This window comes from Clarias gariepinus, chromosome 7, assembly GCF_024256425.1.
Source record: "Clarias gariepinus isolate MV-2021 ecotype Netherlands chromosome 7, CGAR_prim_01v2, whole genome shotgun sequence".
Classification (NCBI taxonomy): domain Eukaryota; kingdom Metazoa; phylum Chordata; class Actinopteri; order Siluriformes; family Clariidae; genus Clarias; species Clarias gariepinus.
Window position 1 is genome coordinate 24384994 of NC_071106.1, and position 13226 is coordinate 24398219.

The 13226-nt window shown below is 38.1% G+C and overlaps 1 protein-coding gene across 1 annotated transcript in view; it reads left to right on the top strand.

Moving 5' to 3' along the window:
- The window catches only part of reln (reelin), a 1039407-nt gene that overhangs the window by 619488 nt on the left and 406693 nt on the right, over positions 1-13226 (top strand). Inside the window, exons 23-24 of the mRNA XM_053500241.1 lie at positions 10303-10464; positions 10691-10927. Coding sequence (XP_053356216.1) covers positions 10303-10464; positions 10691-10927 — 399 coding nt within the window. The remainder of the gene's footprint in view (positions 1-10302; positions 10465-10690; positions 10928-13226) is intronic.

Consider the following 13226-nt stretch of genomic DNA (forward strand, 5'->3'; position numbering starts at 1 on the left):
GTAAAGGGAAAAAAGCAGTGGACCTAAAACTGAGCCCTGCGGAACGCCAAACTCCACTAGAGAACATGCAGAATAATCACCATTTAATTCTACATACTGATAACGATAGTTCAGATAGGATCTGAGCCAGGAGAGGGCTGTAACCTTAATTCATACTACATTTTCTAATCTGTGAAAAAGAATAGCCTGATCAATGGTGTCAAAAGCTGCACTGAGGTCAAGTAATACAAGCATAGTTACACAATCCTGATCAGAGGCCAATAGGATGTCATTTACTTCTTTAACGAGTGCTGTTTCTGTGCTGTGGTGAGGCCTAAATCCTGACTGATACAGTTCATGTATGCCATTTCTATGTGGATATGAGCATAGCTGCTCCGCTACTATCTTTTCCAGAATCTTAGAGATAAAGGGGAGGTTTGATATTGGCCTGTAACTGGACAGCTGACAGGGGTCGAGGTCTGTTATTGCTGGTACTTTCTGTTTAAGAAAATGTGTCTGTACAGGATCTAATATACAGGTTGATGAATTTGCAGAAGAGATGAGTTAAATTAGTTCATTCTCTTCAAGGGGAGTAAAGTATTCTACAGTAGTTGATCAATTGGAATGGTTATTACCGTCGCGCTCACCGCCGCGTAAAAACGTCAGCGGCCAAAATAAATCAGTTGCATTTCAAAGTCATTCGTAAAATGGCCGCCAGGTGGCGCAAAGTGACATTTTCGCTCGTTGCCGTAAATACAACAGTGACCGTTATACAGCGTATCTCTGTATCGGTTTATTGTTATTTAAGTTCTGGATTATTTTAGGTACTTTAAACACATTGTTGGGTTGCTCATGTTGGCTCATATGAGATGTAGTTTACAAATGAACACCTGGTTGGGTTATTTTGACCCAACAACTGGTTTATTCATTATTCTTTCCTTTCTCCAAATATCAGCCTGCAGAATGTTTGAAATATTACTGTTTATTGTGTTACAGGTGTAGTTTTAAAAGTTGTTAAGGCAAGAATGCGTGTGTATACAGCTCAAAACCTCCATCAGTTATTAAAGATAGCGGCTATTTAGAAAACATGCCCAGTGATTTCTGAGCTTCAGGAAATCTCCCGGCGCTCTGCGCATAACACCGGGCCAACTCATGTCGGAAAGAATTTATAAACGGTTTCTAAACATGGGCTATTGTTTTTTTACTTATAATATTTGTTAATTTAATTTAAATGAGGTTTGGGCTCAGGACTTCGACTCGGCATCGTGATTCTCCTCTTTAATTTACTCCATAGTTTTAATCAGCGCTCAGCCGCATGCATGAAGTTTTCCAGAGCGCACCGGCAGGAGTAGACTAATGATTATGAACGTGTCGGGAAAACAGCAAGCAGACTGACTCTGACCATTTAAAAAAAACGTTTGCGTTCATTTTCTGACGCGCTCAAGTTCACCAAAAACAATACAGAACAGCGCGGCTTAAAACTCTTACAAAATCACAACGCATACGAAATCACAACGTTTTTTCGTTATTGTGAGTGCGCTTAAATAAAAGTTGAGTCAAGGCCATGTAGTCTTATATAGTTTTATTATGTAGTATTTGCACATTAATCTGACACAGTTTTTTCAGCCTGTCACGGCGTGCGCCCAAATCAATATCGCTCCTCGCTCACTAGTTAGGCGGCCTCCTCTTCAGACATGCGAAGCAGCGGGACCGCAGAATTACACATGACTGGTGAGCTATCGTTGCTATCGTTGCCCGGGCTTGCACCCGGCGCTATAAAATACTCAGGGTTTGTTGGGCTACAGTGGATTTTACTACGCGCTGTGTATGCAGCGCGCGTGCAACAACGCGGAAGTGCGGCATGCAAGCAGGGCAAATGGAACGCGCCCCAGGAACTTCAAAGGAGCGAGAGGTGGGAGGGGCCGGTCCGGCCATCCGCGAAGAGCAGAGTCAGCGCGAGCAGACGGATGGCCATTGCACTTACACCGCGTAGTAAAATCCACTGTAACCCAACAAACCCTAAGTATTAAAATACAAATTATTCACCCTTCCCTTATTTCACATTCTCATTTCATTCGTCTTTATCTGATTATTGGTATTATTAAAGCACAACAGCACAAGCACAAGGACTTCTAAGAAACATTTTTATTATTTTTGCAAGAGTTAAAACTGTAAAATAGAATTCAAATTTAAATATAGAAATAACCAAAAACAAATAGAGCAAACTATTAGAATAGAAAATTAGAACACATCTGTTTTACATACATACAGTGCCAACCATGTTAAAATAAAGTGTTAGAAATGAAGAAATTAAGTACAATAGAGCAAAAACAAAATTTAGCAGTGTAGTGTGAACGTTTAGTAGTGTAAACGTCTATGTGCGACAGTGACCCTCAGTGAGCGTAAAAATTTGTTTACTCTGTCCTTGACCCGCTTGCTGTCAGCACTAGTCAGGGAGGGAAAATTCTTGGCCACTGTCGTCATTAGAAAATGTCTCACGTTTACTGGCAGTCCACGTTTGCCTCTGGAACCATCCCAGTTTGTTGTGGACGCCCAGTTTTTATAGACATCTTGCGGTACCACGGTGCGAAACAACAAACAACCAAGCCGATCTGGCCGTCCTTGACTCTGAGTCATGAGCGACTCGAGAAGCTCTGTAGTGGGAGGAGTAATAGGAAGTTCTGGGTGGTCACCTGTAATGGAAGCTGTGGCTGGAGACATCGTTTCCCCGCTCTCTGCATACCCACTAGCAGTACTCCTGGTCGGTGTAAGAAAGTCTGGGGTTGGGGTGTGTGAACAGTTCACCCGTGTACTAAGAGCCTCTCGTAGGACACCAGTGTGGGCCTCAACAAGTTGCCTATGGGTGGCTTGCAGAACTGCGTGTGCCTCTTTGCAGTCCTGAAATTCACTCTAAAGGGCTCTTATCTCTTGAGCATGTGCTGCCTTGCAGACACGCAGCTGCTGTTTGAGCGCCTCAATCTCAGCGTCACGCTTCTCCAGCGCAGACCTCAAGTCCACCACAGTCTGTGTTTTTTTAACTGCTTCTCTATGCAGGGTAGTTGCCTATAATACAATAAAGTATACGGAAGGTGTTAATACAAATCTTGGTGTGGTTAAGTATCTTAAAAATAATGAAGTGTCTTAATAGTAACAGTCACTGGACAACTGAAAACCTTTCAAAGTCATTTTCTCAGTTTCACACTCACGATTTGATGTAGCGTTTATAATATATGTAGAATGTATATATAATCATAGCGCATGTTACCGCTTTTTTCTGCACCAAGCGCTTCTTTTTGGCAGCAGCGGGAGCTTTTGCCCTCCTTTCTGTTAATGGTCTGTTTTCCAAAGATTCCTACAGTATCAAACGTAGTGCAAAGATTAAAACATTGTAAAATATAAAACTATACAGAATGATAGAATATTGTTTAATCATAAGGCAACAAAGTTATTAGTTGATCTTACCTTCCTAGTGCTTCTCAGCCTGCTGTAAAATGATGCGGTGTTCATTTTGAAGTTGCGGAGCAGTCACCTTGCGAAGTAAGCCCTAAACAAAGTTACTGTAGATGGCAAGTGCCATCTTTATATGCTAAGGCAGTGGAATGTGGGTGGAGTTGCAAATGTGTGAATCAAAGACGAGAAAGTCATTTTCTGTAAGTAATATGTATGTAGTACACCCGGAGTCGCACTTCGTCTGGCACTGAACCAATATGCTGTATACTGTCTTACAGTTCTGGAAAAAATAATTTTCTTGTTTTTTTTCCCAGAGATTTTGTTGTACTAAATAATATTTATGCAGTATAATCAAGGTTTCTTAATTTATTCAAAACTTCCAAGCATGGTAATGTATGATTCCTTTAAAATGAACGTTGAAGAACATAAATGAATAAGTACAGCGTGACTGTAATTTCAAATATATATTTTTTATTATTATTTTAATAAAAATATATAAAAATCCTTTACACATATACAGGATGAGTGCGTCGATCGCACGGGCGCCGCTGACAAAGGGCGTGTGTTGATATTACCGCGCATGCGGGTGTATGTACAGTATAAAGTGGAAATAAAATTTTAAAACTACCTAGTAGTATAAAAACATTTAACAATACTAAAATTATATATATATATATATATATATATATATATATATATATAATTCTTAATTCGATTACAATGAAGAATAGATAATCAAGTACGGATTACTGATTAACAGTCGCGCAATTACGTAGTTATTGAATGTTTAAAAAACACAATTTTAATAATTTAAATAAAACAGATTATGATTAACGACTTACGAACTAGATTGTTATTAAAATTTTTAAAATGGTGTTTTTTAAACATTCAATAGCTACGTAATTGCGCGACTTTTACGCATTAACCCATACTTAGTAATCTATTCTTCATTGTAATTGCCTTAAATTACACAATTTATAGTTCATTTTAATCCCCATGCACTCTGCCAGGGTATAATCGCCCCAATATTAGGACCCATTTATAGTTCGTTTCAATCCCCATGCACTCTGCCAGGGTATAATTGCCCCAATATTAGGACCCATTTATAGTTCGTTTTAATCCCCATGCATTTTGACAGGGCTTAATCGCCCTATTGGTTACACGCATCCTCACTAGCTCACACAACTACAATCAGAAAAAAAAGGAGGAGGAGGAGGAAAAAGAAAAGCAGATAAGCAAATTGGTAAGGTAATATATGAAATAAAATAAAACTGGAATAACCAAGAGATTGCATGTACACTAAAAAAATTACTTGTTGAATGAACATATTTAAATCATGGTTGAATGCATACATCAACAATAAATGTCAATCAGAATGGGACCAATTTGCAAATAGTAAACGGTATCAAATAAACTCTGAAAGTCAAGATACACTGAAAAAAAATGACTTTTTGGTGTGGTAAAATATATTAAATTAACCATCATAATTTTTACATTGTAAAAAAAAAAATTCAAGGAGAACTAAAACTTTCGACGTAAAAGTTTAAATACCTACACATTTAATTTATGTAATAAATTAACTGAGTTTAAAGAGTAAATATTATGTATTTACATAATATTTAAATGTTAATAAAACATTTAAATGTTTTATAGTCACTGCACACTTAAAATGTTTTAATGCGTTACGGTTTCAATGACATACTTTTAAGTGCACTAGTCCAGAGTGCTGATTTGAATGTTGCAACTTTACTGCTTCAGAGGGCTATTAAGTTTTAAAGTTTATTCTAAACGAATGCTGTATTTTATTTATTTATTATTATTATTTTACACATTTTTGTTTAAAACAAGTATTTCAGGCCCTGGTGCCTTGCAGTTGTTCCTACTGATGCAAAATTTAGCTAAATGCACTTTTATTAAAAAGACAACCTGTATCGAGACTGTGAATGTCAGAATGTTATAAGTGTAAATAAACTGTTTAATTATATTTTATCGCGCAGAATTAGAACTTTAGATGTAAAAGTGACTGGGTCCAAGACTGTTTCACTGATATTGAAAAAAGGGGGTGGGTCCTGTCCCCGTCCCACCCACATGCATTGGTTTAACTTTCTGCGTGGTCTCTTTGTAAATGCTAGCCCATATCTTTTTTTCAACTCAAGCTTTCTGCCGCACTATCGACCATGACGAAGATTTCGCCTGAGATGAGCATCAAAATCAGGTCTTTATGGTTAGCAGGACACCTTATCTCCAGTATCAGGGCATTTTTGAAACTGTCAGGTGTTCATGTCTCCGACAACACAATCAGGCGGCATTGTCGTTCTCGTGGCCAGATTCCTGCAACTAAGCCACCAAATGCAATGAAAGTGACCAGGTAAGTTACTAATTGTAGTATGTTACTAATTGTTTTGTATAAAATCTCTATTTTTCATTAAGCTAAAATCGAATAAAATGTATTTTTTATTTGAATAGTCCTGTACTTCGGTGCCTTGAAGAACTGCTGCAAGAAAATGATGAACGGTCTGCTAAACAGGTTCAAGACGAGCTGCAGACTCGAATGCAATTTAAAATATCACTTATCACCATTAGAAGGTACATAAAGAAACTCGGATGGAAGTATGGCAAAGCCCGGTAAGCGACTATGATAATTTTAACGAATACTCATTTATATGTCGCTTTAACACAAACACACACACATAAATTATGTACTATGTATATATATATATATATATATATATATATATATATATATAATTTTCTGTTTTTCTTTTTTTTTGTCTCTTTTAGCACCGACCCTATGATTCGGGACGCCAACAAGGCCCTGCGTCTTAGCCAGGCTCAACAGTGGATGGCTGTCAAAGAGACCTTTGACAATGTTATCTTTGCTGAAGAAACAACTGTGGCTTTGGAACGCTTTTTTTTTTCAATTATTTTAGATGCTGGATTATGAATTCCACATGTGCACATGACAATTTTCTCTAACCTGTATTCCTTACATGCAGGTCTCCTGATCTTAACCCGATCGAGATGGTTTGGCACGCGCTGAAGGAGTTCGTCAGACGTGAGGCCAAGCCACGGAACAAAGATAAGCTTATTCAGGCCATTGTGACTTACTGGAAAAATCGCTTGACCAAAATTTCGTGCAATAAATATATAGATCATCTCCAGAAGGTTTTGCCGATGGTGGTAGAGTGCAACGGGTGTGCCACTGGAATGTAAAAATGTAGTTTGGTAAAATGTTTATTCTTATTTATTAAAGAAAGTTATGATGACCATAACAGACTACTGCTTTTTATTTCTAAAATAACACAAAAACATGAGCGCTGATGAATGACATCGACATTGTTGACACTGGCGCAGTAGCACATCCTCACAATCTTTGAATTTTATGGTCTTTCTGTAAACTAACGCTGGCTGTGATATCCCTGTAGTGGTTAAAACAGCAGATATAATTTATTTTTCCTGTCTTTGAAATACACAATGGTTGCAGTAAGGGTAAGTAATTACAAGTAGTTACAAAAAGGGTCAGGATTATTTTCTATTGTCTGAATGAGAAATATTTTCTAAACATGGGTTATTGTGGTTTATTTACAATATATGTTAGTTTAATATAAAGCCGGTATCGTTATCCTCCTTTTTATTTACGCAGTCTAATGAAGTTTACCAGAGCGCGGAGAAGTTTTGTTTTATTAAATATGTATGCAGCATCAGGTCCTTTTATTCCTACTAATTTTAAGCTGATGTTTTAGTGTTACTCTGTATGCCTAACAATGACAGAGAACATTCAAATGCAGATACTGTACTTCACGTGTGAATCAGCAGTTCGCACCTATAAATTCAGAGAAACTACAAATAACTAAATAGCACCCCTCCCCACTTCACAGGCCTCTTCGCACTTACTTCTTACTACTTTATGTTCTTTACAGATTTTTCTTATCATAATATGCGTTAGATTGTTTTTTTTTATCACTATTTATACACAATACTAGTCTTTGCAATTTTATAGATTATTAAAATATTCCGGGATGTTGAGCATCGTGATCCTCCTCTTTCCTACGTAGAAGCAATGCTTAATCGCACGCATAAAGTTTGGTAAATTCGTTTAATGTTGAACTTGTATTTCATAAGGGTTTAGCAGCAGTGGTACAGCTGCCCCAGGGGCTTTAAACAAGGACACTAGAATTCCGCCCTTTGATCTCCGCGCTGTGGACAGCATGAGTAAGAGCTGCGCGAGCTCCCGCACCGAGCCCGCCATTGCAGCCCCGCTGCGAAGAGGAAAAGGCTGCGAGGACGTTTGTGTCAAGTTTTTGCGCAGGCCATCGACAGCATGAGAAGCGCCGTCACGAGGGAGTGTGCAGGAGCGCTGCCTACGCGTGCTCCCTTCTGCCACTCCGCCAACCGCCACTTATCGTCAGCTGTGTGCCCGCATGCCAGTGTGGCACAGCCCCCGGAACTGCACATGCACAACCTTTATCCCTTTTTTCCATTCTTCCACCTTCAACACTTTCCTTCCCCATTTTACCTAAATAAATTAGCCTTTTCCCCGTAAGACCTCGCCTCGTGTCTGTGCTTTATGGTGCCACCCGTGCAACATGGGTCGAACACAAGCGGGGCTGAATGACCTACATCAGCTGACGCAGTAGAACGTCCTGACAATGTTTTAGTTTTATGGTCATTTATTTTAGTTAATAAATCTACTATAAATTTAAAGAACACAAGATATAAGACGACCCAAAACCCTACACGCATCTAATCTAATTACACGTGATAAAATCTAAAGGCTCACTGTGTTAACATTTATTTTGTTTAAATTTGATCCTAATAAGATTTAATTTAATTTGAATTCTACATTTGTACTGTCATTTTAGTTCTGTGATTATATATAAATATATTATTGTTTAACTACAATGTTTTACTTGATTTTATCCGCTACTACGTGCAGTTCTAAAACTCCGTGTCTCATTAATCCAGCAGAGAATGAACTAAGGCATGAGGCGTCAGTCTGTAGTTATATAGCGCCACTCAGCGGTAAAAGTCAGCAAACGCACAAAGCCAAACAGTACTGCCGAGCGCGGCGACGGTAGGACCTACATTCCGATTGAGTAACCACTGTAGGTTCTAATCTGACATGAGTAGATTAACATCTGCATCAATTACATTGTTCGGTTTCAAGACCTCAATTTTATGCCTAATATTTATAATTTTATTATTTAAAAAGTTCATGAAGTCCTCACTATTGCATGATGTTGTTGTGGAGATTTCTGCAGTGGTCTTATTTCTGATTAATTTGGCTACAGCATTAAATAAAAATCTAGGATTATTTTTGTTATTTTCTATAAGAGTGGAGAGATATGTTGATCTAGCTACACTAAGAGCTTTTCTATAGTTCAGGATGCTCTCTTTCCATGCTATTTGAAATACTAACAATTTAGTTTGACGCCATTTACATTCTAATTTCTGAGCGGTTTGTTTTAAAGTGCGCGTGTAATCATTTTACTAGGGAGCAAGTTTCTTATCTCTAATCATTTTTCTTTTAACTGGATCTACATTATCTAAGGTATAGCGAAATATCGACTCTAAATATTCAGTCACCTAATAGAGTTCTGTGGGGTCAGACAGTGATCTAATCAAAGTTGATAACTCTGGGAGATTACTGATAGAACTCTGTTTGGTAGTTGATATAAATGTACGTTTCATACGGTAGCGCGGTGCTGTGCGTACATTATTACTGTGAAACACTTGAATTGAGACAAGATAGTGATCTGAGATAACTTCAGATAGTGGAATTGTGAATAAATTTCTTATACTTAATCCGAATAATATTAAATTTTATTAAATCTAAAGTGTGACCTGCTTTATGAGTGGGTCCTACTACACACTGATTTACTCCTACCGAGTCCAGTATAGACATAAATGCTGTTCTTAGAGAGTCTTCTGGATTTTCAAAATGTATATTAAAATCTCCAGCAATTAACACTTTGTCTACAGAAACGACTAGGTTTGAGAGGAAATCTGCAAATTCACTAAGTAATTCAGAGTACGGCCCTGGAGGTCTGTAAATTACAATTAGCGGAATTTTGTGTATTAAGTTTTCTTTTGGTTTCCTTTTAAGTTAATTAATTAATAATCCTGCGCTATCTCCAAACGGAAATATCTTCCCGTGTCGGTCATAAGCTCTAATAACAACTCCTATTTCACTGACCCCATCTAAAGCCCTGCGTCAGGACTCTTATATTCAGTAAAACATCTCTTGGTGCGGATCTCCACACCGAAACCCCTAACAATGTAATTACTAAAAAAAAAAAAAAAAGGAAATTAAGGATGTCTTGAAACATAATGCAGTAACTCTTTATTTATTTGAGCACCGTAATGGTGTTAATGTTTCGTGCATTCCTTTATTCGGCCTTTCTGTTCGTGGGGATTCTGTCTGCAAAGCAGGTTAACAATAGACAAACGCTCAAAAAACCTAGAGGATTCCCGTGCCACAGCCCAGCCTCCATTCTCATCACAGGGAATTCCTTCATTCACCCTGGTTATTCACTGACTCACACACACTGTTCTCTTCGCCTGCTCACTAAGACTCCTGTGTTTTATTTAGCTCTGAGAATCACTGTTTGTCTGTTATTGGGTTTACTCCTGTTCAGTCCTCCTGTGATAGTACCTGCCACACAACTGCTTGTCTGCAATTTGTTCACCAAACCTGGCAGTCTGGGATTAAAAATGTGTGAAATTCATGTATTTTAAATGCCACACTTTTGTCCAACCCCTTAAATGTATTGTGCTCACATCTTGTTTCATCGCAAATTCAATGTAGTTTTTTTAAATATTTATGAACCTGCCTCTGTGTGTGTTTGTGTGTGTGTGTGTGTGTGTGTGTAGATATCTGCAGTTCACAGTGAGATTGGGCAGTCGTAGTACTCTTAGTTCCTGTCCTGCCCCAGATCAGCCTGGGGAGGGATTGTTGCTCCATTACTCACCTGACAATGGTATCACCTGGAACCTGCTACAGCATTATTCCTATGAAGGCTTCCATGAGCCCAGGTAACCACATGCTTTTCTGTCCTTCCTACTACAATAGTGTATTTTTACTTAAACTTTTGGATACAATTTCAAGTAAATTAAGCAGGTTTGTGTATGACGGTGAATTTCCCTTTCATTACTCAACTAAAATAGATTTTTGTTGTGTTCATAATTTTCTATAAAAAAATTGAGTCACTTTAGAGAAACTGTTGTAATGCACCAATTTATAGCACTCTGTCTTTGTTAGGATTGTGTCAGTAGAGCTCCCACCTGGTGCACAGAAGTTTGGTATTCAGTTCCGCTGGTGGCAGCCACATCACTCAGGCAGTGGACAGGATGTTTGGGCACTGGATGAGATCAGTATGACATCTGTGCTCTTTAACACCATAAGTCTTGACTTCAGCAATGTGCTGGATGTCTCACAAAGTCTGGGATTCTTCCTGGGACGTGTACAGCCATACTGCCAGCATGATTGGACTCTTAGGTATGTTTGTATTAATACTAATTATTATTATTCACGTTTTCCTTACAGCACAGTGTAATATTTTTTTTTCTCGCATATCCCAGTTAGGAAGCTCGGATCAGAGTGCAGGGTCAGCCAGGATAAAGTGCCCCTGGAGCAAGTTAAGGGCCTTACTTAAGGGGCTTGAACCCTCGACCTATCAATCAGTAAATCAGAGCCCTGACCATTTGAGCCACCACTGCTGTAATAAAAAGGGTTACTTTGCTGTAATCCTGTTTCCTAAAAAAGCGGGAACGAGATGCTGCATGAAAACACTATGGAAACGCTCTTCGCGCGACTGGTTGTTGAAGCATGTGTGTCAAACACGCCTTACAGGCCGTGACCTGAGACGTTCCCTTTCGAAAGCTACAGATGTGGCCATTAAGACTGCGTGTGTTTTCCTTCGAGATGCCGCAATTTAGCGCGCGGCGTGCCGCGACTTGCCGTAAGCAACATTCGTGAATTTAAATAAATGTGTTGTGCTTCACTGAATATCCGCCAGATGGCGCATGAAAGGACTTTATCTAAAAGCCGGAACAAGTACTGTACATTAAAGAACTGTGTATAATTACTTAGCCTAAAACAATATTGTTTCCAATGTTGAAGCAAACATGAATTTTATTTTATTTCACAACAGATCTGTCATGATTATTTTTACAATAATGAAATGGGATGCCCAAATTCGTGCTTTAAAAGTTTCTTATATAGTTTTTGTAATGTCTTAACAGGGACAAAACAGTGAAAGACATGGCAATGCCTTGGTTTAAATGGTGTTAAAATTAATTTAATTTCCTGATAGTAGGCTATCTGATAGTGTTAACTGTGAATGTCCTGATTCGTGAATATGCCAACATCTCTTATTTAAAACGTAAAAATGTGTCGACATCATCAGAAGACATAAATGAACAATATATATTATCATAGTAAGTAAATATTATTTTATAAACACAAAGTTCTTCTGGCTTTTTATAATAATCATCATATTTGCTGTTTGTATCCAGCATTTAATAATTATTTCATCCATTATTTCCACAGCTGGAAATAATAGCTGGAATGCGATGTGATTGTGAATTCATGACTAAAATAAAGCTGTTTGTCTTTTGTAAAGTACTTTCACTTTACAAAAGGCAGCGTTTTTATCAAAAGGTTGATAAACGCATGTTGTACAGTATATACAACGCGACAGCGCGCTCAGTTACTCACTTCTCACCTTTCATGTAGGTCTGCTCGGACTTATTAATTCGTTTTAAACCCCTCAAAAATGTGTGTATACAGCTCAAAACCTCCATCAGTTATTAAAGATAGCATCTATTTAGAAAAAATTCTAAATAGCCAACTCATGTCGGAAGGAATTTATAAACGGTTTCTAAACATGGGCTATTGTTTTTTCACTTATAATATTTGTTAATTTACTTTAAATGAGGTTTGGGCTCAGGACATCAATTCGGCATCGTGATTCTCCTCTTTAATTTACTACATAGTTTTAATCAGCGCTCGGCCGCATGCATAAAGTTTTCCAGAGCGCACCGGCAGAAGTAGACTAATGATTATGAACGCGTCGGGAAAACAGCAAGCAGACTGACTCTGACCATTTAAAAAAACGTTTGCGTTTATTTTCTGACGCGCTCAAGTTCACCAAAAACAATACAAAACAGCGCAGCTTATTTGCTTTCAAACATTTACAAAATCACAACGTTTTTTCGTTATTGTGAGTGCGCTTAAATAAAAGTTTTATAGAGGCTATGTAGTCTTATATAGTTTTGCACATTAATCTGAGTCCTCATCTGTTACATTTTTGAGGACAATAGATTTTTTCAGCCTGTCACAGCGTGCGCCTCCTCGCTCACTAGTTAGGCTGCCTCCCCTTCAGATATGCGAAGCAGCAGGGCCGCGGAATTAGGCACGGATGGTAATAGTTAAAATATTACAGTAACAAGGGGGATATTTGATGTCATGTGGGCATTATAAGATTTGTACTGAAAACTTCTAACTAAAAACTGGAAGCTGGCACGCCTAAAAATAGACGCAGGTTAATTTTTTTATAGTCTAAATAAAAATCCTCCTCTTTAGTGCCTCCTATTCCTATTAATCCAAAATTGTTGTTCTCTTAGTGTCACTGTGCTTTACAATGCCAGACAACATTCAAATGCAAATTATTCACTCTCTCCAAGTGTGAATCAGCTGTTCTCACCTATACATTCAGAGGAACTGTAATGGACCTCTCCACACTTTAAAAACCTCTTGAATCTGAGGCTCTTCTGAAGACTTTCAGTGATTAAGG